At 43.1% G+C, this 25477-nt stretch overlaps 2 protein-coding genes across 6 annotated transcripts; one reads left to right on the forward strand and one right to left on the reverse strand.

The window, feature by feature from the left end:
• Positions 1 to 1982: 1982 nt before the first annotated feature.
• Positions 1983 to 3930, forward strand: LOC105277645 (putative Dol-P-Glc:Glc(2)Man(9)GlcNAc(2)-PP-Dol alpha-1,2-glucosyltransferase). Its single transcript, XM_011336158.3, has 4 exons — positions 1983 to 2174; positions 2274 to 2616; positions 2685 to 2824; positions 2913 to 3930. Exons 1-4 carry the CDS (start codon positions 1983 to 1985, stop codon positions 3648 to 3650), a joined length of 1413 nt encoding a protein of 470 aa, XP_011334460.1. The 3' UTR covers positions 3651 to 3930.
• LOC105277618 (galactosylgalactosylxylosylprotein 3-beta-glucuronosyltransferase P) lies at positions 3807 to 23704 on the reverse strand. 5 transcript variants are annotated; one of them, XM_020030966.2, is made up of 7 exons: positions 17161 to 17455; positions 15751 to 15986; positions 10266 to 10335; positions 9403 to 9614; positions 8776 to 9199; positions 8548 to 8705; positions 3807 to 8454 (listed from the first exon to the last, which is right to left on the reverse strand). In XM_020030966.2, exons 4-7 carry the CDS (start codon positions 9601 to 9603, stop codon positions 8056 to 8058), a joined length of 1182 nt encoding a protein of 393 aa, XP_019886525.1. In that variant the 5' UTR covers positions 9604 to 9614; positions 10266 to 10335; positions 15751 to 15986; positions 17161 to 17455; the 3' UTR covers positions 3807 to 8055. The 5 variants fall into 5 exon arrangements, with proteins under 5 accessions (XP_019886525.1, XP_019886522.1, XP_019886530.1 ...); XM_020030963.2 differs by lacking the exons at positions 15751 to 15986; positions 17161 to 17455 and adding an exon at positions 23534 to 23704; XM_020030971.2 differs by lacking the exon at positions 15751 to 15986.
• Between the last annotated feature and the right edge of the window lie 1773 nt (positions 23705 to 25477).

Raw genomic sequence — 25477 nt, forward strand, 5'->3', positions numbered from 1 at the left:
AAGTTCTAGCCCTTAAAATTTTTTTCTCTTTCCCAGGAGTTCTAGGATATCTATATTGTTATTTGGCATATTGCCTAGAGTTCTCGATGATTTAAAATTCGTTAAAACAATAAATGAAAAAGTTCTAGTCCTTAAAATTTTTTTCTCTTTCCCAGGAGTTCTAGGATATCTATATTGTTATTTGGCATATTGCCTAGAGTTCTCGATGATTTAAAATTCGTTAAAACAATAAATGAAAAAGTTCTAGTCCTTAAAATTTTTTTCTCTTTCCCAGGAGTTCTAGGATATCTATATTGTTATTTGGCATATTGCCTAGAGTTCTCGATGATTTAAAATTCGTTAAAACAATAAATGAAAAAGTTCTAGTCCTTAAAATTTTTTTCTCTTTCCCAGGAGTTCTAGGATATCTATATTGTTATTTGGCATATTGCCTAGAGTTCTCGATGATTTAAAATTCGTTAAAACAATAAATAAAAAAGTTCTAGCCATTAAAATTTTTTTCTTTTCCGAGGAGTTCTGTGATATTTATATTGTCATTTGGCATATTGCGAAGAGTTCTCGACGATTGAAAATCCTTTAGAAGTATAAATGAAGAAGTTCTAGCCCTTAAAATGTTTCTCAATAAACTGATTACAACTATTTACACACAGTAAAAGACTGTATGGATAATCTAAAGGCTGAAAATAAAGAAACTTTAACAAGCATTTTTGTGAAAATTCTAATAAGAATTATTAAAAAAATTAATTCTGAGCATTTCTGTGCAAGCACGCATGTGTGATTGCTTCAAATTGCATTTGAAGACGTTTCATTTATTATTTTGCATCATGTAAATTCGTAATTGAAGTCAAAATATTATTCGCACTTTTAAACGTCGAGTGCGACGCAGCACTGAGGCGCGCTGATTTGGCCGCCATGTTAGTTTCGCGCCGTTCAAATTCGTAGTCGGGGTTGGAGTATAGCTGCTCCGCATTTTCGTGTATTTTAATTGTCTGAAGCGAACATCGCGTGGAAATAAGCATCAAAAGTGCCAAAGGACGATCGTGGAAACGTTTTGATATATAAATCAGAGCGTGCGGGAACAGGGTGCGACAGTATTCCGCCCATGTTCAATCACGGCCGCGATTAACCTCGGAAAACGTACGCGCAGCCGCCATTTTCGCAAGCGACAGTTAGCCGTGGTGTGTGGGGGCGAAAATGTATGTACCGCATATTTTTCATCGAAAGAAAGTATCGGAAGTATCGCGCGCGGATAAATATTGCGAGTGTCGAATAAAATGTCGCGCGTTTGTGTGAATAGTGTGAATTAGTGCTTGAAAAAGCTGTCAACCGAGACGAGGGAACGTTGCAGCCGATGCGATTGCTAGCAGGATGCACTGGCTGAGGGTGGTGAGTGAAATATTATATTACAGACGCATCATAGTCGCAGGACAATTGATTTCACCTGTCTGATACGATTTAATGTGTCAATATTCTAATTGCGCCTGGAAAATGGAAAAATCATATCATCGCGCAATAAAACGCAAAGCAAATCAATCTCAATAAAATGGTTGAAATAGGAGCGACTTGAAGTTGTTCGTATACATGCGCGCAACCTCCTCTGCAGGCGTACCAACAGTCGAACGATAACCTTTTCGAAATAACCTAAAAACTCTCGAGATTTCTCTAGATTGTTGGTAAATACGAGCATATGTTGCGAGAATCGTGACATGCCGGCTTTTAAACAATAATTGTAAATTGTTTTACAGTAATGTCGTAATAACAACGTTATAAGATGTTTCTTCATAGTATCAATCGTATTACTGTGAAATATGTGGTATAATAATGAGATACTTTCTTACACAATGAATCTGAAGGCATAATTTTAGGTTAGATTAATTCAAATCTTGGCTGTGATGATGCATTTAACGTGATATTAATTTTATGTCCGTGCAATTATTAAGATTTAATGATTTGTGAGTGTTGGGCATACTAGTGAAATAATCATGGGCCTCTTGTCGCGTCTCGGTTATGTGAGACTAAACTATAAGATTTTTATGTATTCCACGTTAATCTTATTCTTTACAAGTACCGTACTGCTTTTTCTGTACTTGAATCGTATTCAACCGCATTATTTTATCGATGAGGCTTTCCACGTACCTCAGACATTACGATATTGCACTTGGAACTTTACGCAGGTAACATATAATAATTCAGGAATACCTTAAATGTCTTAAAAGTAACAGGTTCAGTTTTCTCTCTGTTTGGAGTAAAAATATGTTACAAATTGCTTTCAGTGGGACCCAAAAATTACCACGCTGCCTGGTTTATACCTTATTACCAGCGCAATGCTATCACCTTTTAGTCTTTGCAATATTACATATTTAAGAGCCATAAATTTACTCGGAACGTGCCTAAATCTCTATCTTGTCTATAATATCATAAAAGACAAGTGTAAATCTAATGAGACAGATCGGTGGAACAATTGGTTGATGCTTACTTTAGCATACAACATTACCCTCTTTCCACCGTTATACTTCTGGTGCTTCTTTTATTACACAGATGTTGTATCTGTGAATGTAGTGCTCTTAATGTTACTTTTGCACCAGCGTAAGCAGGCAAAGATGACAGCATTCGCAGGTAAATATTTCATACTTATGCAGGACACATAAAAACTGCAATATAATCAAGAACAACGTTACACATAGGTTTAGTTGCTGTCCTTGTACGTCAAACGAACATTATCTGGCTCGGCTTCCTTGCCATAGAACACGCGCTAGACATATTTGATCGCAAAATGCCACAATCTGCCTCTCCACGAGTGCTCAGCACTCCAATGCACTTTCGTGTAAGTAGACAATTACAAATTCTTATACATTACAAACTGCAAACCGTTGGGAGAAGTAATTAAATCGCTTCTTAATTTTTTTCCTTAGTTAATTTGGAAGCAGATAATGTGCGAGGCACGCAAGGGTCCATCATCCTTTGTCAAGTTCGCTGCACAGGTATGCAGCAGTCTACTTCCCTGCATAACGGTCTGCCTGATGTTCATTGCCTTCGTCGCGTGGAACAAAGGCATCGTCATCGGCGACCGTACTGCTCACGTTGCAACAATTCACGTCTGCCAGATATTTTACTTCTCCGCCTTCGTTTCCCTGTTCTCGTGGCCGTACGTGATACCTCATTGGCGAACGTGTTTGCAGCTTCTTCGCCGTTACTGGATTCTCGCAAGTGCAATTATCGCGGTAATGATTGCAGTCATTCGCTTCAATACGCTCGTTCATCCGTACGTTTTGGCCGATAATCGGCACTACTGGTTCTACGTGTGGAACAGATTCATAGGTCGATACGCGGCGTTCAAGTATCTGTTGATACCAATTTATTGCGCGAGTTTGCTCGCCATATCGCGGAATATCAGCCACCTGAGATTCCTCACGCAACTCAATTACGGTATCTGCGTGTGCGCGGTTCTGATACCTCAATTATTAGTGGAACCGCGCTACTTCATTTTACCGTACATCTTTTATCGTCTGAGCATGAAAAGGCCTTGCAAATGGCAGATCTACTTGGAATCGCTCACGACGTTGACGATCAATTTACTGCAATTTCTTATCTTCGCCAACAAGGCGTTCCATTGGGAGGACCAGCCGTACATCCAGCGAATTTCCTGGTAAGATTTAAAAAGGATATATAATAAACAGATTTATCTCAATATAGAGCGATGTGTCTTTTCCTGTATGCTAGTATAATTTATTAAAATTAAAATCTGAAATCGGAAACGTGTTTTTGTGACATGTGGTATTAAATAAAATACCGATTAATGTTTTCGACGAACAATAGTTTATTGTTCATAGCTGAAACTTATGGCAAAACTGCTAAATATCTGTACAGTAACAGCTTGTCATAATCTCGCAGCACACGCTGTCAGCGTACAATATATTGAATGTAATCCAACATACATCGATGACTTGAAACTCTCTTTTTATAATATATTCCCTATTTTTATTATCATTGTGTTTTATCATATATCATTATTTTCTCATTGAATATAAATGCTGCACGTAAATGCTATAGAAAAAGGTATCGAGATAACTTGCGATAATTTTTGCTTAACAACCATTTCCTTTATTTATGATAAAGAATTACGTACTCTTGAAAATAATCGAGCCTGATACAAAAATCCTTAAAATTAATTTAGTAAAAGTAAAACAATTTAGCAAAAGTGAAACACGAATGTTGTATGCATCAGAACTGCGTCTGTTCTTTGTATATACATTTCTCAAATTTTCAAAAATTGGAAAAATAAGACATAAATTAAATAATTTTAATTTTAATAATAAAGAATATTAAAAAAGAAGTATACATGAATCACAATCTGTTTCTTAAACGGATAACTCCAATCTTTTTCGAGTGTACGTGAGATGAGTAAATATTAGTTAACTTCTTTTGAAACAAAGAGAGATTCGTGTATGTACATTTCCCGGCATGCGCATATACATCGTACCATTCAGCCTCTGAATTGCCGGAGTTTTGAGCATTGCTTGCGTCTTTTGTACACCTCGGTTTCACGTAGAATCGATGCGTTAAAATAATACAATAATATATATCACATACAGTATCGACTCGACACGCTAAGTACTCTCTAGAATTTTTCGAAATTAAAACTAAGATGATTTGCTCTCTACATATCTCATGCCTTCCAACAAACAAGTATAACCACCCATCTCTCTCGTCCTTACTTTTTTTTTCTTTCTTCTCTTCCTCTACAATCTAACTGTGCAAAGAACCGCACGTATTGCTTCTCGTAAGTTTATTGCAAACTGTATCCGTATAAATTAATCTGAAACGTAAATAGCGCGTATCTTCTGTACACAAATCTCCGCACACTCCAGCAGGATATGTGATTGGGAGAAACTTAATAATCAGACACACTCACACGTACATATTCAGCGCGCGCACACACATACGACACTCCGCTTACTACCTTCGATCGATTTTTCTAAGTGGTGCAATTAACGTATAGTTATATGTACTATGGTTTCGCAAATTTCTTTTTTTGGTGTCGTAGCGACACGATATAGTTCACGCTCTAGCGATAAATTATCATTATCATTATTATTATCCACGCGCTGGAATTATTACATCTATCGCTACGAAGCGCATCACACTGGATAGGATAAAGTCGAGTGACTTCCGGAAAATTAAAGCCTCGCTAGAGGATTAAGCATCTTTGGAAAAATGTTCTCAGCCTCGTCAGTACTTCGAGATCTAACTGATATCAATTTGTTCGATGTCGCTTTTTTTTACATGACATACGATCGAGAGGATACTACTAGACACTAGTAGGTACGTAACATTACGAGGATATGAAATTTATCGGAAGAGAAGTTTTTCTCTTTATTTTCCCGCAATAAATTGTACAGCAGAACTCCTTACGTCCGAACTAATTAAGTCGATTGTTAATCGATGTACGTAATTAACCGAGGGGTTGGTCACTGAGGTAATCTTTGTACAAGGGCTAGGTAATTCTTAGGGTAGTTTCAGATAATCTGAGGTAATCTAAGGTAATCGTGATACCATGCGCGATATATATTCAGAATATCTAACCGCCGAGAGACAACCAAATATCGGAAACGCAACCTTTCATATGTTTTCGGATCTATATGTCCGCCGAGCTGCCTACTCTGTGCTTGATTCTTTTGCTCTGTGCTAGTTTATTATTTTTTTCTAGTTTTATTATCGAAATCGATCAAAATGGAACATTCTGAACAATCATCGAGGGAACTACCGGCTGAAATCAATATGGAAAATACGGCATTGATGAATTTTGACAGTAAATTGAAACTTTTGCCAAGTTATTTGATCGAACTGTTGTAGTATTAGGTAATCTTAAGGAATCTGAGGTAATTTAAAGGTAATCCGTATCAAGGGTAATTTTTGTACACTATAACTGCTAGTGACCAACCCCTCGTAATTAACTGTTACTTTATATGTATAACTAACACATCTCTCTTCGTTCTGTATATAAATCTGTTAAAATCTGAAATTACTAAACTAGAATAACTAATGTTGGTCTCCAATTTAAATAAATTATAGCAGTATAATATGCATGATATATTTGTATCAAGTAAAGCTATAAAGAGATAATTAGATAAAGTTGTATATTTGATCTAATACTTATATTGGTCGAATTTTTATAGATATGTTTTATGGCAACAAAGAAGTGTCCGGATTTAGGTTCCACTGTACATGGCAATCCGATACTCCGATTATTCTGTTGAATTGTCGCATCCAGGCGATTAAAACGGATTATTTAGATTTCACTTAGCGCTTGGTACCGTTCCCTTATCTTCTAACTTTTTTATTTCTACCTAAAAAACATGGCGGGTCTCTTAAAGCTTGGCTCGCGCGAACTATATTGTGCAAGAAGAGTTAAATGTAGCTTTAAATATCATGACTTTCTAGGAAGTACATATTTTCTACACTCATGCACACACGTATGTGTTAGTAACATGAACGCTCGTCTGTTTGATTATAATCCGTTATTTCTTTTCTAATAATCATGGACAAAGTAGACGAATTATATCAGCAATCGGAAACGAACGAGCAGCGATGAGCAAATTCGATAATTACTAATAATGCCTATTCAGTCAAATAGTAGATGAGGACAACTTGTTTTGGCGAATGCCATTCGTCACGTACAAATATTCCTCGGCTATTCAGTCATTCTTTTAATCGGATTAATATCATGTGCATGCTGCGGAATCCTTTTCTAGACATATCATAAACTTAATTTATTGTATTAAAGAATACAACAAAATATCCTTAAAAAAAGACTAAATAAATCTATAAGTCATAAATATATGACAAAACACATATCTTGTTCATTCCAGCTTTATATTTTCTGATTTAAGATCTTCTTGTGAGAGAGGAGAGATTCTCGCGTCTTAATCAAAAGTCCTCGTAAATTGCAACTTGTAATGACTGCCGACAAGCATTAAAATATTAAACTTCGACGTTCCGAAAGCTTTAAACTTTTATTGTTCCTTTCGCGAGAAATCTATTGAGAGTATGTAAAATTCCTATGGAGGGTCTTGATCTAACTCGATATCTCATAATTGCCTATGTTGGCTAATCGCATAAAGAAGCGGGGCAGGATTAGACGACGATCGGGCGATCGTTAAACATCGTAACTTGTTAACTACATTAACGAGTATCAAGTTCACGAGCGAGAAATAATCTCGTTCAACGTGAATTCGGCAGACGCTAGGTCACCCGAAGTAGAATTACGCTTGCGGCAACTACTTGGACATTTTCGCTCTTTGATCAAACTACTCTTCGATCGCGCATCATACAAGAACAAGCTTAGGAATGAATTTCACCATGGAATAGACTGGAATATAGTGGAGGATCTACAGAACTCGCGGGACGAACTTGTCGCAGAACGAATAAAGTAAGTGTAAGAGCTTAGCACATTACAGCGAGTGACTCGTTTGCTCTCTTTGGTCGTTTATCTTCGCGCGTATTCGCATTTGCACGTGTCAGCAATAATCTGAGACCGCATAATCTTTCGACACCGTTAACCATCACACGCTGTACTTACTGGTTACTAATATCAGCGAAGAAACACACAGTTTCTTTTCACGTTTACATCGCTTCACATTGGCATATCTAAGGACTGAGATGTGCCAAACCGCAGAGGCAGTCGGTTTCAAATTCTCCTTTAACGCGTGAGATTCTATCTCGCCGCGAAACACTATCCCGGTATTTTCCTGCCTCTACCGGTTCTCGAGGCAAAGGCGAACCGTCCTCGGAGTGAGCTACTTGTTGCGGATGTGTAAAAGCTGATAAAAAAACGGTCGTTTTACCGGCTACGCTTAAAGGTATAACGGTCCCTATCTCGCCTCGTGCGAGAGGGCAAGATACTTTTAGGCACTGAATCGCACAGTTTTTCCGCACCTAGGAGTTTCCTTGGAGTCACACCGATGAACTAGTGCGAAGTGGGGCGGGATTCACGAATACGCACACGTACAAACACAAGATTTAGGTTCGGTTCTCGCGTTGATGTCGCGGTCGACATCATACTATCTGCTGCTTCAGCCTCACCAGATTCGTCGCGCCGTACAGTTTCATGTCCAGCGGTGCGCTCGGCTCGTTCTTCTTCGTCTGCGTGTGCCAGGCGAGCACCTTGGTGCAATTGTCCGCGAGTAGCTGGGCGTCCCGCGGCTCGAACGGTGCCAGGCTCTTCAGGAAACCGTCCTCCTCGTATCCCGCGCGGAACGGCATGCTGGCGTTCGGGCGTAGATGCAGGAACCTGACGTTCACGGCGAACCCGGCCATGTCTACCGGAAACTTGCGGCCGGCCACCCAGCCATCGTAGAACCCGGCGAACTTTCCGTTCTTCAGGATGGGAGAGCTCAGTCCGAACTTGGTGCACAGTCCCACCGGAAACATCGACACCGTCTTCGTCTTTCGAATCTGAAACGCGTAGAGAGCGTTAAAGAGTAAACTCGTGGAATTTTTCAGAGTAATTTCATGCAAATTAAAATGCAGCCTTCTAATCAATAATACCTCGTCGAATAGCTCGATGTCGTAAGTATTGTCGTCGTCAGCGAAGTAGAACACTCCCCTCGTGGCGTTCGCTCGTATCCACTGCAAACCGCGATTCCTGTTCGACACCCCTCGCGGCTTCGCGCCCTTCTTGAGCTTGTACTTTTCCGGCATGGGAGCTGCGCGACAATATCGCTCGTCATATCCAGGTAGTGAGCAATTTGTACATGTATCAAACCAACCACTTACCAATCAAGTGATCGAATTTCAAGCCCGTCCGTTCCAATAACTTGGTGACCTGCTTGGTAGCGACGGTAGCATCCTCGATAACGAGCCAATGCGCGTTCTTCACTAGCATCAGAGTATGCGCCATCCTGGTGAGCTCAGGGATCTGTTCGGGTCTTCGATACGTCGGCGTGATGATGTACAGGGGTTCTTCGGGGGTTTCTTCGGAAGCTTCTACTGAATGCGACGGGGACGACTCGCGAGGGGTTGGTACCGTTTTATGCACCGTCGCCGCGGAGGGTTGCAGTTGCGGTGGAAGCTTGAAATTGTTTCTCGTGGTCGCCGAGACGTTCTTGCTTAGCTGATTAATAAGTTCTTGCACGAGCATCGAACTTACTTCCGGGCTCAGGCCGTTCGCGATTTGTACTCGGTACACGGCGTACCGAATCTGTAAAAGAGATAATATCCATATTTAGAGAATTATATTATCGCGATTTGTTAATTGATATATACTAGCAAATAATTTTATCTGCGTTCGGTAAAATGTATAATAAATTACACTTACGGAGAAACACTGTAAAAAGATGCGTTTATAGAAATTGGCAAGGTGCGATTGATTTTCCTACTGTGTAACAATTAATCATTTCTCACCATGTCCTCGGAGAATCTTGGAGATTTGCCGTAGTTGTCGCCCTCTTCACCGATCGGCAAATCCCCGGCGTCTTCTGCGGAAGTATCCGCATTGAAGGCCGTCACTTGATCGAAGGTAACGCCGGTGGATAGGTGATATTGATAAAATACTACGCAGATCCCTATCAAGGCGATCACTCCCATTTTCATGGACGGCTTCATTATACTGATACCTGAGAGCACGAAGAACGAAGCGTCCAGATGCGATAAATAGCAAGGATAAGGGATAATAAATTACCAAGTTACGAATAAATTTCAACAGAGCGACACGACGGAACGTCTGGCTGACTAAGTTTTCGTACGCGCGAAATACAAGAAATGTTTTTCAACGCGTTTAATGCCGTTTCCAGTTTGATAATGGACTGAAAATGGGAGCAGAAGATGAATCGGATTTGAAATGAAAAATTTATCACTTTCAACTCGTGCTTCGCGCTAACTTTCTTGTTTGGAGATAGTTACCCCCGCGTCCCAACCCCGTACTCTCCCAGGGAACACGAGTTTCCAATTTTAATCTGATTCACGATCCAATCCCATTTCGCGGGGGAGTACTCCATTCGCCGTGCATTAGACTGTATAAATGTGTATCGTGAAAATTATACGTGTAAAATGCAAATTTAATATCGGCCGAGAGATGGAAGATACGAAGATTAACTATGAAGAGCTCGGTGAATTAAAACGCGTTGCTACGTTGAAACGCGTTCCGCCAGTTCGTATTAAAGCTCACGTAGATGATCTCCTTTCCGAGTGTTCCCGAGCGGAAAACGTCGGACTGCCATAATAGCTCCGCCGAGTGCAAGGGGGTTGAAACAAAGATGCTCACTCACCCGAATGCTACATGTGTCGGCTGTTCCGTCGTTTCCTCTGCCTCTCCTGAATCGTGAGCTGCTTCTTGCCCTGTCATCAAAGTAATTAGCAGTTGTAAAGCTTGTAGTAACTCGCCGTAAGAAACTTAAACATATTTTTTCCCCACTGCAACCTCGTTGCATCTAAAGAGGCAAAGTCGCTATTTATCAGTAAAACTCGAAATGAAAATTCTTTTCTGCCACGATATCGCTTTCTGATATCGCTTATTACACTAATCACTGTTCTCGCGTTGGAGATGCATCCACAGTCGCGTCCCGCGATACATACCTGCGCGTCTAATTTAATTTCTCATTTCTATTCGTAGAATTCGTGCACGATACGCGGTCGCTTCCCGCGCGGAGGAAGATCCGGTCTTCCCGCGAGTTTAATTGTTTTCAAGGGTCGTGTTCGTCTGCCGAAGCCTGGGAGATCCGTTCAGATGGATCTCCGCGCGGGCGTGCGCGACTCGATAGCGCGCTGTACCGGAAGAACATCCGTCAGGATCGTGGACTTAGCGATAAAACAACGAGCGAGCTTAAAGCGGGACCGTCGCGCCGCTAACGAGCGAGATAACGCTCGAAATTTATCTATGACGAATGAGACGACGCTAGGAGTTCGTGACTTCTGGTGGGAGTACGTGTGTATTCTTGGGCAATGAGCAATCCCCGTGTAATTTCGGCCCGTTTCTCCCCATGACTCGCTCCCGAAGACGAGGACTGACTCATCATACTGTAAGATCTGGAAAGATAGTCGAGACTGACAGGTCGTATAGAGAATCGGAATGAAAACAAGTTGATCACAACAGTAGGAGTATTGGCCGTACAGCCTAAGACCTAGGCGTGTGAACCAGGGATCCCGGAGAGTTCGAGTTCAAATCTAAGGCAGTCTCCTAGTTATTTTTCGCCTCTTACAATTCAGAAGTGGGATAAAATCCGCTACCCCTCGAAGACAGTTGAGATTCATCCGTTATCCCTCGGAGAGGAGGGAGTTGAGAAGCAGCTGGCCGGTAGTGAAGCCTGAACATGGAGGTCGGGATGGACTCAGAGGAGTGAACCAGCATGGAGATTGGGAAGGACTCGGAAGAGTGAACCAAAAATGGATGTTGGGAGGGACTCAGAAGAGTGAACCAAAAATGGAGGTTGAGAGGGACTCAGAAGAGTGAACCAAAAATGGAGGTTGAGAGGGACTCAAGTGGAGTGAACCGACGATTTGGAGACATTCGGGGACGAATGTAATGTCAGGCTGGCCGAGCTGTAAGATCTGGAAAGATAGTCGAGACTGACAGGTCGTATAGAGAATCGGAATGAAAACAAGTTGATCACAACAGTAGGAGTATTGGCCGTACAGCCTAAGACCTAGGTGTGTGAACCAGGGATCCCGGAGAGTTCGAGTTCAAATCTAAGGCAGTCTCCTAGTTATTTTTCGCCTCTTACAATTCAGAAGTGGGATAAAATCCGCTACCCCTCGAAGACAGTTGAGATTCATCCGTTATCCCTCGGAGAGGAGGGAGTTGAGAAGCAGCTGGCCGGTAGTGAAGCCTGAACATGGAGGTCGGGATGGACTCAGAGGAGTGAACCAGCATGGAGATTGGGAAGGACTCAGAGGAGTGAACCAACATGGAGGTTGGGAGGGACTCGGAAGAGTGAACCAAAAATGGATGTTGGGAGGGACTCAGAAGAGTGAACCAAAAATGGAGGTTGAGAGGGACTCAAGTGGAGTGAACCGACGATTTGGAGACATTCGGGGACGAATGTAATGTCAGGCTGGCCGAGCTGTAAGATTTGGAAAGATAGTCGAGACTGACAGGTCGTATAGAGGATCGGAATGAAAACAAGTTGATCACAACAGTAGGAGTATTGGCCGTACAGCCTAAGACCTAGGCGTGTGAACCAGGGATCCCGGAGAGTTCGAGTTCAAATCTAAGGCAGTCTCCTAGTTATTTTTCGCCTCTTACAATACCTTGTGAGACCGGTCGCACGTGCGGATCCGCGCGCTATTTCTCCTCCCTTTGATACCGCGCGATTCGTGGAGCTCGTTAATCATTAACAACCGTCTTCGTCATCGACTATGGTTCCATCGAAAATTAAAGTCGGGTTAGAGGTCAGAGTCGAGTTGGAGTGAGCGCTCTTGCGGTGGAAACATCAAATTCGAACCTGAACCCTACTCAAAGATCGCCAAAAATCCGATAGAAACAGGTAAGCTAGCTCGACTCTGACCCGACTCTGACAATAGTCATTGTTCTCGTCGTCGTTGTCTTTCATCCGACTATTCTATCGGCCCTTCCTGCGCAATTTTATAGCGGTTTATAGCTTTACCGTATCGTACCGGATGTTTGATCTCGCGGTGATTAAATTAGTGAGGCTTGAAATCCACGTCACTTTTTCTACATGTTTTGCAGGATAATATTTCCTGTTTACGTAGTATATATTGCTTGTCTGTTCATCCGAAGTTTGGATAGAAATAATAACGTCATAACGTTCACCTATGATATTTCCGATACGCTGTTTCGTGGAACATTCTTTTATTCATGCTCTGCGGACTTAAGCAAATTTAATCTCTCGTCGCCTTTTTTTACATGTGTTATTCTGTTGAACGAAGGTCGCGATTGCGCAAGTTCGCTCTCGGAGAATGACTGTCGGTAATGATACTCTTCAACGTCACACCTAGAAAACGCTCTTCTCTAATTTACTTTCAACACAACGCTATCGTAACGCTACCTTACATAAGTCGTGTACAAAGAGCAGTGCCTCTAAATTACGCCGTCGCGAATTTAACGTTATCTTTCCTACACAGTGCACTGTTTTTCGCCTCGCACGATGCGAACAGCAGGAAAACAAATACGAACCGCGATAAGATCTACCGTGTCTACTTTGTCATTATCATATGACTTAAACAGTCGTTTTGTAAGAAACAATTAGAAAATTGCTGGGAACGACACGAGCGATTAAATTTATTGATTAAAACTTTATCGATATATCGATCATATCATGGCACACTTTTTGCAATATTTCCAAATACAGGCTTCCTATCTATTCTGGAATACTAAAATGCGTGAAAAAGTAAAGAATGTTTAATGGTATGATGGTAAAATAAAAAAAGCATGTCAACAGATAATATTGTGAACAGAAACCGCGAGTAAAAACCACAAAAATGAAGAAACGGAAGAAGTTATCTTATTCTAAGAATTTATTACGTTAATATTAATAATATCCTAATATAGTAAAACTAGAAATCGGAGATGTATATTTGAAGACCCGAACGTTTATTATTATACTTCGGATAATCTTGACGGATTTGTCTATCTAATTTTCTGATATCAGATTTTATCAATTTTTCTGAATCATTCTGTATTCCTAGACATTCTAGAACGCAAAAATCTACGTGCGAAACGTTCGCTACCGCGATGATATCTCTACCGAGTGAAATGTGCGAGAAAATTGAGAAAATTTCTACCTTCCGCAACCGAGAAAATTCGAATTGGTAAGTCGAATCTTGATAATGTTTGCTTGCGAACAAGAAAGGCGAAAAGAGGTCGGAGTGAAATTTCGTCGGTAAATTTCGTTCTGACTAAACGGCGAAAAAGGGAAATGCTGATCGATTCTTATAATTAAGCTGCCTATTTGAGCGCAACGTGGCTTCTCGATAAATCACAAGATGCCAATAAGGCTTCTTAAAAGCATGTCTTTCAAAGACGCTGCGTTCGACGAAATAGACTGATTGTGAGAACAAACGTAAAAAAATTCGTAAGAATATTAAGTGAAAATTAAACTACGATCACATCGGTGTAACGGAATCACGCAGATGCGGTCAATTGAAGTGTCAGTCGCATCGTGAATTAAAGATTGTCTGTGACGTGATTCGTATGATGTTAAGTATGTGTGTGTGTGCGCGCGCCGAGTGTCTTTGCGTCAAAAGACTTTTTGCTGTAAACGAGATCTTCAGGTGACACAGCCGATATCGCAAAACTTGAGATTATTGATTGTTGCTACCCACACTATTGCAGAAAAGATATCCTCGTCATCATCCCGTATATTAACGTTGTCCAAACGAATCTACATTGCAAATTCCGTAGCTCTTTCATAGATGAAGAGCAAACTTTCCGAACAAAACTCGTTTTTTCTTTTTTACTTTCCAATTTCGGTTTTATTAATGCTCTCATTCGCGCGAAGAGCTCTTTCGCTGAAACGGTAATCGGGCTTATCGGGAATATAGTTAAATATGCATTTAGGTGACTTGGAAATAGAACACGTTCCATTCAATTTTATCGATCTCTCTTCAAGCACGCAAGTACACACACTTGCACATACGAGATCATCACGCGAGAAATTTTGCGATTGGTCGAGGACCGAGATTGCCGTTCGACCAGTTGCTTGCTTTGGCCCGTGTCGCTGGATTAATAATTACAACGGCAATCACTCGTTCGCCAGAAATTTCACGGTTGCGCCAACTATCAGGATCAGAACCGGATGTGATAGACGGTATCGCCCGTAGCGGAGCAGGAATTGCATAAATTACTAATTAAAGCGTTCGCAGAACGAGCGACTTGGACCAGGGATTTTTCTTGCCGCTTCCATGCTTCGCCTACATAAAAATTTCACGGTTGATCAGAGCTCGCCATTAACTAACTGTGCCATCAGATAATCAAATAGGATCGCCAATCTAAATCAATTTACGAGTCGCCGCAACATCGATTCGAGGCAATTTACTGTCTGATTTAATCGCGAAAATATTTATTATTAGACGCGCATGTACAATGATGTATAGACAAAAGGACATGCAATGAGAGACTGCTAAACAAGTTTTATTTATTCCAATATCGTTTCCATGCTTGTTGATTTTTCTGTGTATGTGTGTGTGTGTGTGTAAAGTCAAGAGAATTTATTTTACTTCTGTATTTTAATTCGGTCCCGTCTTTCTCGCGTGCAAGCTGTCTCGTCGTTAGGATCAAGACGAGGTCGAAGCGCTGTCACGCACCGGTAAGAATAAACGAACTTGGTAATCGGCGAATCCCTCCTTCGGATTCCGGTCACGGTGCCACGCGATTATTATGCCTCGTATGCGGGCACGTTGCAGACCGACGCGAACGACAGCGAGATATGCAGCGAGATTGTTCACGTATCCCAGTAGAAACGCCGCGATATCGCCAGACCACCAGAGTTAGGGCGGAACTTTTATATCACGCGGTCCCTACACACGCTGCCGCTGACACGTCGCTCCAACTTGGATTAATGAAATTTCCTCTGCTCGCCGACGTGACTCGAAAGTGAAGTCACTGGAAAATTTTGCGCGTTCCGGTCGACCGGAGAACATTCGTCGCGAAGTTAAGTAGCCTTCGATACTTACTTTCAGTACGACTTTTTATGCGGAACTTTTATGCGAACCTTTTCAAGCAACAGTTGCCTTTGTCTCTCTGTTTATGCGTGCCTCATGCAAGTTTCATGCAGAATGCGCGAACACTTATCGCACCTATTGGCAATTTGAATACCGCAACTTGCGTGTCGGATGTGGATCTTCTCGAGTTACGGGGTGCAGTCGCACTGTATGCCTCGCCTATATACGTCGTCATATCCTCTTACAACGCGTCGAGTGAAAATACGTCTGGCGCGTGTCGGAAGAATAGTTTTCCACGGGTGAATCCTTCCACAATGCGATCATTTCAAAATGAGATCGTTTGAATGCGTAAATGCGTTAACGCGCTGACCCTAGAATCGACAATACATGTGCACGTGATCCATTGTGGATCTTCAATACTGAACGTGATATATTTCAAACGCTATTTAAATCCATCGACGGACATAACGTAGTACGTATAATCTGGGAACGCGTTTCGGCGATGTAATCCTACCGAAGCGCAGGAATTAACAGCCGAATTAATCCCCGTTCCGCACGTTTCGCTCGGCACGCCGCGCACACGTATAAATCGATGTTACAGTTATTGTCCAGGCAACGTTTACCATCCTTGACTCGACGGAAACGAGCGACGACAAACGCGCCAGTTAGTCGGCGGTTTTCTTAATCGAAGTCGCTTATCATGCGCAGTCTGCCGCTGCGTAAACTGGACAAATTAGCACGTTCATCGTCGTGGCGCGAATTAAGGGGGGAGCCTGCTTTAGAACGCTGAAAATAAGGTATATTTTACGAATTGTTTTTGGAGAAACTATACAGCGGATCATTATAAAACTTTGATGCATTTATTAGTACATGTTTAAAGATAAAAAAATTATTTTTTGATTTGAATATATCGCTTGTAGAGGTCGTCCTGGAGAAATCTTAGTGCAGCCGCGTCGCCGGCATTGCAAATTGGTGAGCATTCTCCTGCCTCCAAATTTCGTCTAAACTGAAAAATTGAAATATCTTCTCGTTATTTATGAATTCCCATCGTCGATGAACCAAAGAGAGAAGAAAAAAGTTGAAAAGTGCCAAAATGGTGGAGCTTAGAACACAAAAGTACGATTTTTAGGCAAAGTTTTTGAACTTTTTCATGCAAAAATAATTGTTTAACTTAATGTTTTTATGAATATTAAAGGTTCATCGACGATGGGAATTCATAAATAACAAGAAAATATTTCAATTTTTCAGTTTGGATGAAACTTGGAGGCGGGAGAATGCTCACCAATTTACAATGCCGGCTGCACCAAGATGCCTCCAGGACGACCTCTATAGGCGATATATTCAAATCAAAAAATAAATTTTTTTATCTTTAAACATGTACTAATAAATGCATCAAAGTTTTATAATGATCCGCTGTATAGTTCCTCCAAAAAAAATTCGTAAAATTATACCTTATTTTCAACGTTCTAAAGCAGGCTCCCTCCCCCCTTAATCCGTCACCGCGCTGGCACACTTTAATCTTCTCTCTGATGAGCGCGAGCGTACTTTCGGAGTTGTCTCTCCTCGCGGCATCAATCAGGGCACTCCATTCGGCTAGCATTCGACCTCGTCGTCTCGCAGCCGATCCCGCGAGAGATTCCGGAGCCGAAGTCTCGGTCGGAACACGCGTTCCTGGTGCCGCCCCATCGGGTCACGCGATGAACGGAGTTGACGTCGACGATGATGACGAGGAAGAAGAGGATGACAACGACGACGACGATGATATTGAAGAGGAAGACGACAACGACAACTACGACTACGACGATGACGATGACAAAACGGAGCGCAATCACGGCTCGCTCAACACTGAAACGTTTCCTCCGGTTTGCTCCTACTCGCGTGGCCACTTCTGCAACGCGTTCGTAACGTGCCCCACCACGGGAATAGATTGCCATACGAGAGCGAAACGTGCCTCACGTGTGCGTGCTGCGCACGGTCCACGGGTCACGTGGCAGAATCTATTAGCAGATTGCGGTAATTCGGTGCCTCCCCTTTCTATCTCTCTCTCTCTCTTATATGTCGAAAGGTGCAACGGCGCGTTTTTGGGTCGGTGGTCGTTTCACTGCGCGACGAACCGTCCGATTTTCACCCCATTCGAAAGGCGTGTGATATAATGGGAAACGAAAATATGTGTTTTAGTATAGCAAATATTAGAACAGAGAGAGGGGGGGGGGAAAGAGAGAAAATACTGTAGAAAATGTATACATGCAACGCAACATATGCGACTCTCGGTTGACACACTGTGACGTGGTGTATATAATATTTATATTCACTTGCCGTGCCGCGGAGCTCACCAGAAATGGATGACACACGTTGTTCACCGTCGATCTCGTCCGCGATTACGAAGGCAGGATATTTGCGAGAGCGCGCGAGTGGCGTATCACAATAGAATCCAGATCGAAACCGGACAGCTCCGGCGAACTTTGAGAATAATTCATGCGACCCGCTCGCGCGTATCAGTGTCTCCGATTTTCCAATCGTGTGTGATCAGCCTGATCGAAAATATGTGTGCCGTCTACGTGCGACACGTAACGTTTGGAAGTGTGTCAAACGTATGATGGTAGCCGATGAATGATTTACTCGACGGTAGTTTATTCTGAAGGGAATCATCTTTATTAATATTTCGCTAGAATTGAAGAACAAAGCTACTGATATAGTGTATCCTGTTTGGGTGCTTCACCAAAAATAGACTTGGAAAATACTTCAGGATTCCGGCGTCGAGCTTTCTTTATCGGAAGGGTCCGCCAAGCACATATATCGTTTCACGCTCGTGCACGTCGACGACAAATAAAGCGGAGAACCCTCCTGCGTCTTCGTAAAGCAAGATTTACCTACCCCGACGTACGACCGTCCGAGTTTCTCCTCACAACGCGAACAAGGCAAGGGACGTCCCTCGCAAGCGGAAAGCGCATCGCGATAACGCGAATTCCCAGTGCACGGCGAAATCGCGCGCGTCGGATTTCTCGTGTGGCGACGCGCGAACGGCACCGTCAGCGATCTCGCGAAATGCGGAATGCCAGGAAACATGAATGACATGCATGATACCGGCGCGGGCAGCTCTCGTCGCGATTGAAATACGATTAGGCAATACGTACTACGTTCGTAAAGTTGCGCGCGGGAAGATTTATTGTTACGTCAGTTTGCACGAAACGTCAGTGTTCCGATTAGCTGTGCAAATAATACGCGGCGTGCGGGCAAATGTATATATGTATTATATATATACAGGGTGTCCCGGGTTTTAACCGACAAACTGCGGGAGCATATTCTACTAGTGGAAATAAGAAAAAATTCTTATATCGAGTTTGCTTAGAAATGCTTTATTACAAAGTTATAAACCAATATTCAAAAGAAATATCAGATAAGTAACAACGGATTTTTTCACAAAAATATAAATTATCTACGCAATGATTTAGTGACGCATTTCAAAATGTTGTCCTTGCACATCGATACAAGCTAGACATCGACGTAGTACAGAATTTGTTACAGTACGACATTCCTGAAAATTTTGTTGCATCTCAGTAACTGAATTAGTAATTCGTTGCTTTAAATCTATCTGGTACTCTCCTGTTAGGAAATCTACGTTGATACTCTCGTACGGCAGCTCGTGCATTTCCGTCACAGAATCCGTACGCGAAATGAATATCAGTGTATTCCTCATTTGAAAACACTTTTGGCATTCTGATAGTAATTGCTAGTTGACACGACGATTGAAATCTAACAGCTACTCTTGTGAAAGTAACAATCATACTGAATCGTTTCAACATAGTGAACATGAATACATGTGAATACACGTAACATAAACATCTTCGACCTTCCAAATTCTACACTATGTTCCGTTGTTACTTATCTGATATTTCTTTTGAATATTGGTTTATAACTTTGTAATAAAGCATTTCTAAGCAAACTCGATATAAGAATTTTTTCTTATTTCCACTAGTAGAATATGCTCCCGCAGTTTGTCGGTTAAAACCCGGGACACCCTGTATATCTTGCTTGTGCATTTCGCGGCTACGTTTCCGGTTCGCAAAATTACGGAATCGCGTTGTAACTCGCGCTCGTCGTGCCGTGAAAGCTCACTCTCGGCGGCGAGGCGATGGCGAGCGTGCGATATCGGGCATGGCAGCACGTGCTCGCGATTGCCGACACATGGCGTACACAACGTACAGTTGTGTAATGATCAATAACATGTACGAAATGAGGCAGTAGTCCGATGACGAAGGACAGGAGGAGGCGTCGGGACGGCCGAAGCGTCTCGGGCGTATCGTTCCGAGTTCTCACCCCGCTGTGACCCGAATAAGTAATTAGCTCGACATGGAATCAATTTCGCGACGTAACTGATTGATCACGATGGATTGATTAAATATTAAACTGCCGCTGCCGCAAAGGGTAACCCATACGTGACGCAGTTTAATTCCATTAAAATTTCCGACGTTACGGAATGCCGAAGCTCGTCGGCTCCTATGGCAAATACTTGGTATCGCATGAATCGCGTTCATGCTGCGATGTCACGCATGTTTAATCACTGTCATACTCATAAAGAAGGCATCCAAGATATTTGTATCTAATTTTAATTTCTTCGTATTTAAATTTAATTCGAATTTAATCGCGTCCTTCGTATCCAAATTTAATTCGGATTTAATCGTGTCTTCGATACTCGTCATTGTGTGGACAATCGAATTTCTATTTTCGAAGAGAACGTCCGAACGAGTTGCGATTCGTTTTATTTTATTCGCTTATTGTATTTATTTATATACGAGAAATTTATACAGAAGCAATATTTGGATCGTCAATTCACTAGACTTTTGCTTGTATAATAAAACTGTCCCGTTGTTTGAAGCGCAACTTTTCCAGCGCGATATAACGTTTACGCACACACGCGCCGGCTACGTAATAAAGACCGCGACTTTTAGTTCTCATAAAAATCACGCAGACATCACAGCACACGGCAGGGACGCATATTTATCGAGCCTGTCGGATAATTTCCTGCTAAGCAAACAACAATCGCGCCCCGCAGGATAACGGGGAGGGGGAGGATATAACGCGGAGTTTGATCGATTCGCATTCGGTAAGCCGGGCGAATTTCGAGGCGGATATTTGTGTAAGCTCGCTTCCTCCGTTTCCACCCCCTCGTGCAGTGCTGCGTTTATTTTTCTGAGCACGGCATCTCATCCGCCCGTTCGACCAGACTTCTCGAGGGTGCAATCTCGCGCGAGCTCGCAAGTAATTTGTAATGTAACTTTTGCTATCGGGAGACTCGCAACTAATAAGAAGTCCACCCTCGTTGGCCGGCCAACCGGCCAGCCGGCGTGCGCCCTATGGCGCCTTTTCGGTTTGCAGGGCACATGGCGAGCGCACTGGTCGATAACCAACGGTAGACACCATGTGATTCTCTCCCTCTCTTTCTCAGGTTTCGATACCCCCTTACCATCCCTCGATACCTCTTTGCCGCCCATCGGCGCCGGCAGAATTTTTTATGCGACCCTCTACGCACCTGCAGGATGTAACAGTGATAGTAATAACTGTAGCGAACACACCGGGCCGTTAAAATATGAAAGAGATTAAATGTAGACAAAGTCAAGTGGTACGAAATTAAATAAAAACTAGGTTGAGAGAGGAATAATGCAGCAGCAATTCGGACGGGGATGAACAGACGGAAAGGAGCGGATATTGGGCCGCAGCGCGTTTTAAGATAGCGGAACAAGGAGTAAACGGCAAGAGAGACTTTCATACATGAGCACGTTCAGGGATCGATTGGGGGAGCATCTGCGATCTATCCGGCAAAACGGTGCCCTTTCAACGGAGCTCTTTTCCTACCCTCTTGGAAGGCAAAAGGAAGACGCACACGAGTGCATCTCCTTGGATTTCCTTCATGGCGCCCATGTATCTCCCTCCTGCCGCTCTTTACCCCTTTCCCTTCAGTTCCCTTCAGTTCGTTTCCGTCCCTCCATCACGGTCATATTGATCGTGACTTATAATGCCGTCGTATGATATATAATGTTGTAAATCGCGGGATCTCTGATGGCCACCTCGACAGAGACCTTCCGTGACCGAACCGCGGGCAGACACGTTGCGGAGATTACACGGGATTATCAATAAGGAACACTTGGCATGCCGCCCGGAAGCGTGCCCAGATAAGGGAACTCACGATCGATCAAGGTCGCGGTCAATTACGTTGTTCTACCGGGTGATTCAATCAAACGGCATTATCGTGAGTTACTCCACGTGTGATTAATTCTCCTCTCCCAGGAGACTCGTCAGAAGAGTACTCGGAAAAGTAAGAAAAATAATCGCACCTTTACAATCATCTGATCTACTTATCAAAGTATCTTTTTTGCAAAACGAGCTCAAGCAGCTCACGATAATGATTATCCTGCTTATTCCCACTGTGCGTGATAAAGTAGTGGAGCGTGCGTCGCCAGCGACATTATCGCGCATTTTTGTAATCCAATCTACTTTATCCAATCCCATTAGCATCGATAAAGTCCCTCGTAAAGTACCATATACTTTCTTTCTTATAATGCTTCCCTGCGGAATTTCTCCGCGGGGGGAAATGACCAAGTGACCGTGCCAAGTTCGTTGTGAGCCAAGAGAGCCTCCTCGTGGGAATCCCGCGATTTTTTCGTTTATTTCCTCGCACCGTTTTCGCCCGTTCGAACGTACGAGATCGCCGCGTTTTATTTGCGGTCAGTCCGTCTTCCAATCGCGGATTGGGTGAGACGAAATCCCGGCCAACGTCCTTAGCGCTGCTCTTCCCGGGACTTCTCGATAGCTTAAGCCGGTTAAATACATTTCCACTTCCTTTATTGACCTTCCGGTATCAACCCCCTCGGTGGCAACCCCGTTCTCAGTAATCAGTACCGCGTAAAGGTAGCGCCACGGTCGTGGTTGAAGACTATTCACCACCGTAAACGGTGAATTCGGATGGACATCAAAAGGTGAAAGGTAGATACGTTTCAAACCACTGGTTATTATATTCTGCTGATCCTGTGGAGATGGAATTACTCCACACCCTCAAGCGCGAACTATGCAAATATTTAACTGAGACAGCTCGGTTCTGGAAACTGTGGTGGAGGTTAAACCATCTCGAGTCATTAATCCGAATTAATCCCCCGGTGATCTGTCAGAGTAATCAGCCGTGCGAGATGCGTGAGATGCCAGCGTGTCCTCTTTGCCTCTTAATAGCGTCAGCTTTTACGAAAATCGCGCGGTACTTTCTGTGCGGGCGTAATATTTTAAGGGGATCAAAAACATCAAAGATCACGTATTTCGAATATTAATGTCAAATGTCAATTTACATGTCGACTCAAATGGCAAGCGAGTGAAGCTTGAAGCTTCGTCCTACTTCAAGATAAGCTAAATGCAATCGCGCGATCCGCCGCTCGTAAAATGACATCGGACGCGATACGCGCGTCCGCATTTAGCACGACGCGTGAATGCTCCGCTTTGTTCCGCGCGAGGTTCCAGCCAGCGCGCGAAGCCGCGCCGACGGTACCTGCCCCGCGTCATTGAATCGCGAGCAGATGTTCCCCAGCTTGATCCGCGTCTCGCTCGTTCCGCGCAACCCATTCATGCAAGGCCAGATGGTGCGCTCCATCATCGGCATGTACGTGCGCGTACACAAATCGCGGATTCGATTGCGGAAGCTCGCGAAACATAATCCCGCTGAGCGAACAATGAAGACCCCGTGAGAAAAGGGATTTTCAAGGGGACCGCTAACGAGATACGAGGATGTCCGTCTCTCGGCGACGAGCAAGTATTCGCCGATGCGGAGGCCTCCTTGCCGTTCGCTCGCTCGTCCACGAAGAATCCACTGATCGTGATTTCTCACGTGTCGCCGAGGAACGTCCAGGTCGGCGGCGACGCTCGCTGCGGTACTCACCATAGTAACCGGGCTGTCGCGTCGTCCACCTCCTGCGTCGAGCCAGCCAACGGACAGCGATCGCGGCAGCCGTCACGCTGCGACGCACACCGCTACGAGAACACTATGACTACTGCTGCTGCTGCTGCTGCTGCTACTGCGTCCGGAAAAAGCGGGGGCAAATCGCAACGTCGACCGCTACTCGACCCATGCTGCGGCACGCGAAACTCGCGCATGTACCCTGGCAGCAGCGGCGTCGCGACGCGCCGCGTCGCGCAGCCGGCCAAATATGGAGCGCATGTGTGTATGTATAGATATATACATCCGTACACACCACACGCACACACGCGTGACATATATGTGTGCAACCGACATTTCGGCCGCCCGTTCACGCGGCTGGCTGATCGAAAGAGCTGCTCCGACCCTTCGGCGTCACGGGCGCTTCAATTTAACCCTTTGCGATCCCGCGGAGCCGGGATAAAGCCTTGCGCTGCTAAATCCTCCGTGATACTCGGGTAAATGCGGCTGAAAGCGCACGATTATAATTAACAAGCCGCCGGCCTTCTAGAAATTTTGGCGGAATTTCTGGGTTTAAGTAGACGGAAATTGATACACGACTATGATGTAACATTGAGACAAGAGGATGTGTGCGTGAAGTAATTAATACTGGTTTATTTGCCGGGAAGTTATTTTTAAATGAATATCGCGTATCTAATAGTGTGTTGGACAAGTGATTCTTGACACATGTACTTGTTATCTAGTTCGTCGAATCGACTCTGTTGAAATATATATAAATATAAAAATTCTCGAAATACAATTGGGGTTACATTTTATACGTAAATCAATACGCCAGTCGTGTAACGCACGGTCGTTGAACAAACGATGGTTTCATCGTTAAATCTAATGTTATTTTCATTGTTTTAATAATTCGTTTTACAACGTGTTTTCGAAGAGCGTTCCCATTTTGTCAGCTTTAATAAATATTATGCTTTCGCCATCGAATTATGCTGACGTAAATCAGAACAGAAAGTCAATAATAGGATGATTTAACTAAAGCCTCCAAGGAATTATATTAAGATTTCAGTGTCTCTGCAGCTTACATAGCAGTATTTATGCAAAGAGATTGTTGAATATATGAGAGAACAAGCGTATATAACATTAATTATTTACAACAGTCGCAACAGTCTTTTGCGTATCGCGAGCTCTTATATATTGCAACGTTTTAATATTACGAAAGACTGCTTTCCACTTATTAATTATAACAAAACAGTAAAAATATAATAATATAAAGTATATGCACGTGTGTTTGTTATAAATTAATTTTATAATAAGATTTTAGATAATATAGAGATTGAAGCAAAACTATTTCTCCAATCTTAATGAAAAGATTACATCTTAATAAAAAATCTTAAAAGATTACAATCTTAATAAAAAGATAACATCTTAATAAAAAGATAACATCTTAATAAAAAGATAACATAACTTTCAGATCAATCTTTTCGCACGCACTGTGCGTATTGTGTCAATATGATAAAAATGTCAAATTTATCAAAATATTGAACAAAATCAATTGTCAACGATTCTTGTTGCAATAATAGCACTTTGCAGTTGCTGTTTTCTTTTCCCATAACCTAGCACTAGTCTCCCCGTCTAGTTCGCTAGGCAAGCGCTAGCGCAAGTGTCCCGGCTGGCGCGAAGTTGGCGCCAAATCGGCGGAGATCGGCGCATAAGCGGAAGACAGGGAACATGGCGGCGGTAGTTTGCATATCTTCGTATCCGGTGAGTCCAGGCGGCGACGTCGCGGGGGCGCTGCTGCGAGTTCTCGCGGCACCTCGCGGCGTCCGGTAGCGACAGTGCGCGATTTCGCATCGGCGCAGCGGTGACCCTGGGCTGGGGGTTGGTCCTTCCTGTTCAAAGTATTGCAACGAACGTGCGGCGGCGGCGGTACGCTTTTGTTTCTCTCGT

The sequence above is a fragment of the Ooceraea biroi genome, chromosome 11 (genome assembly GCF_003672135.1).
Source record: "Ooceraea biroi isolate clonal line C1 chromosome 11, Obir_v5.4, whole genome shotgun sequence".
In the NCBI taxonomy this organism is placed as follows: Eukaryota; Metazoa; Arthropoda; class Insecta; order Hymenoptera; family Formicidae; genus Ooceraea; species Ooceraea biroi.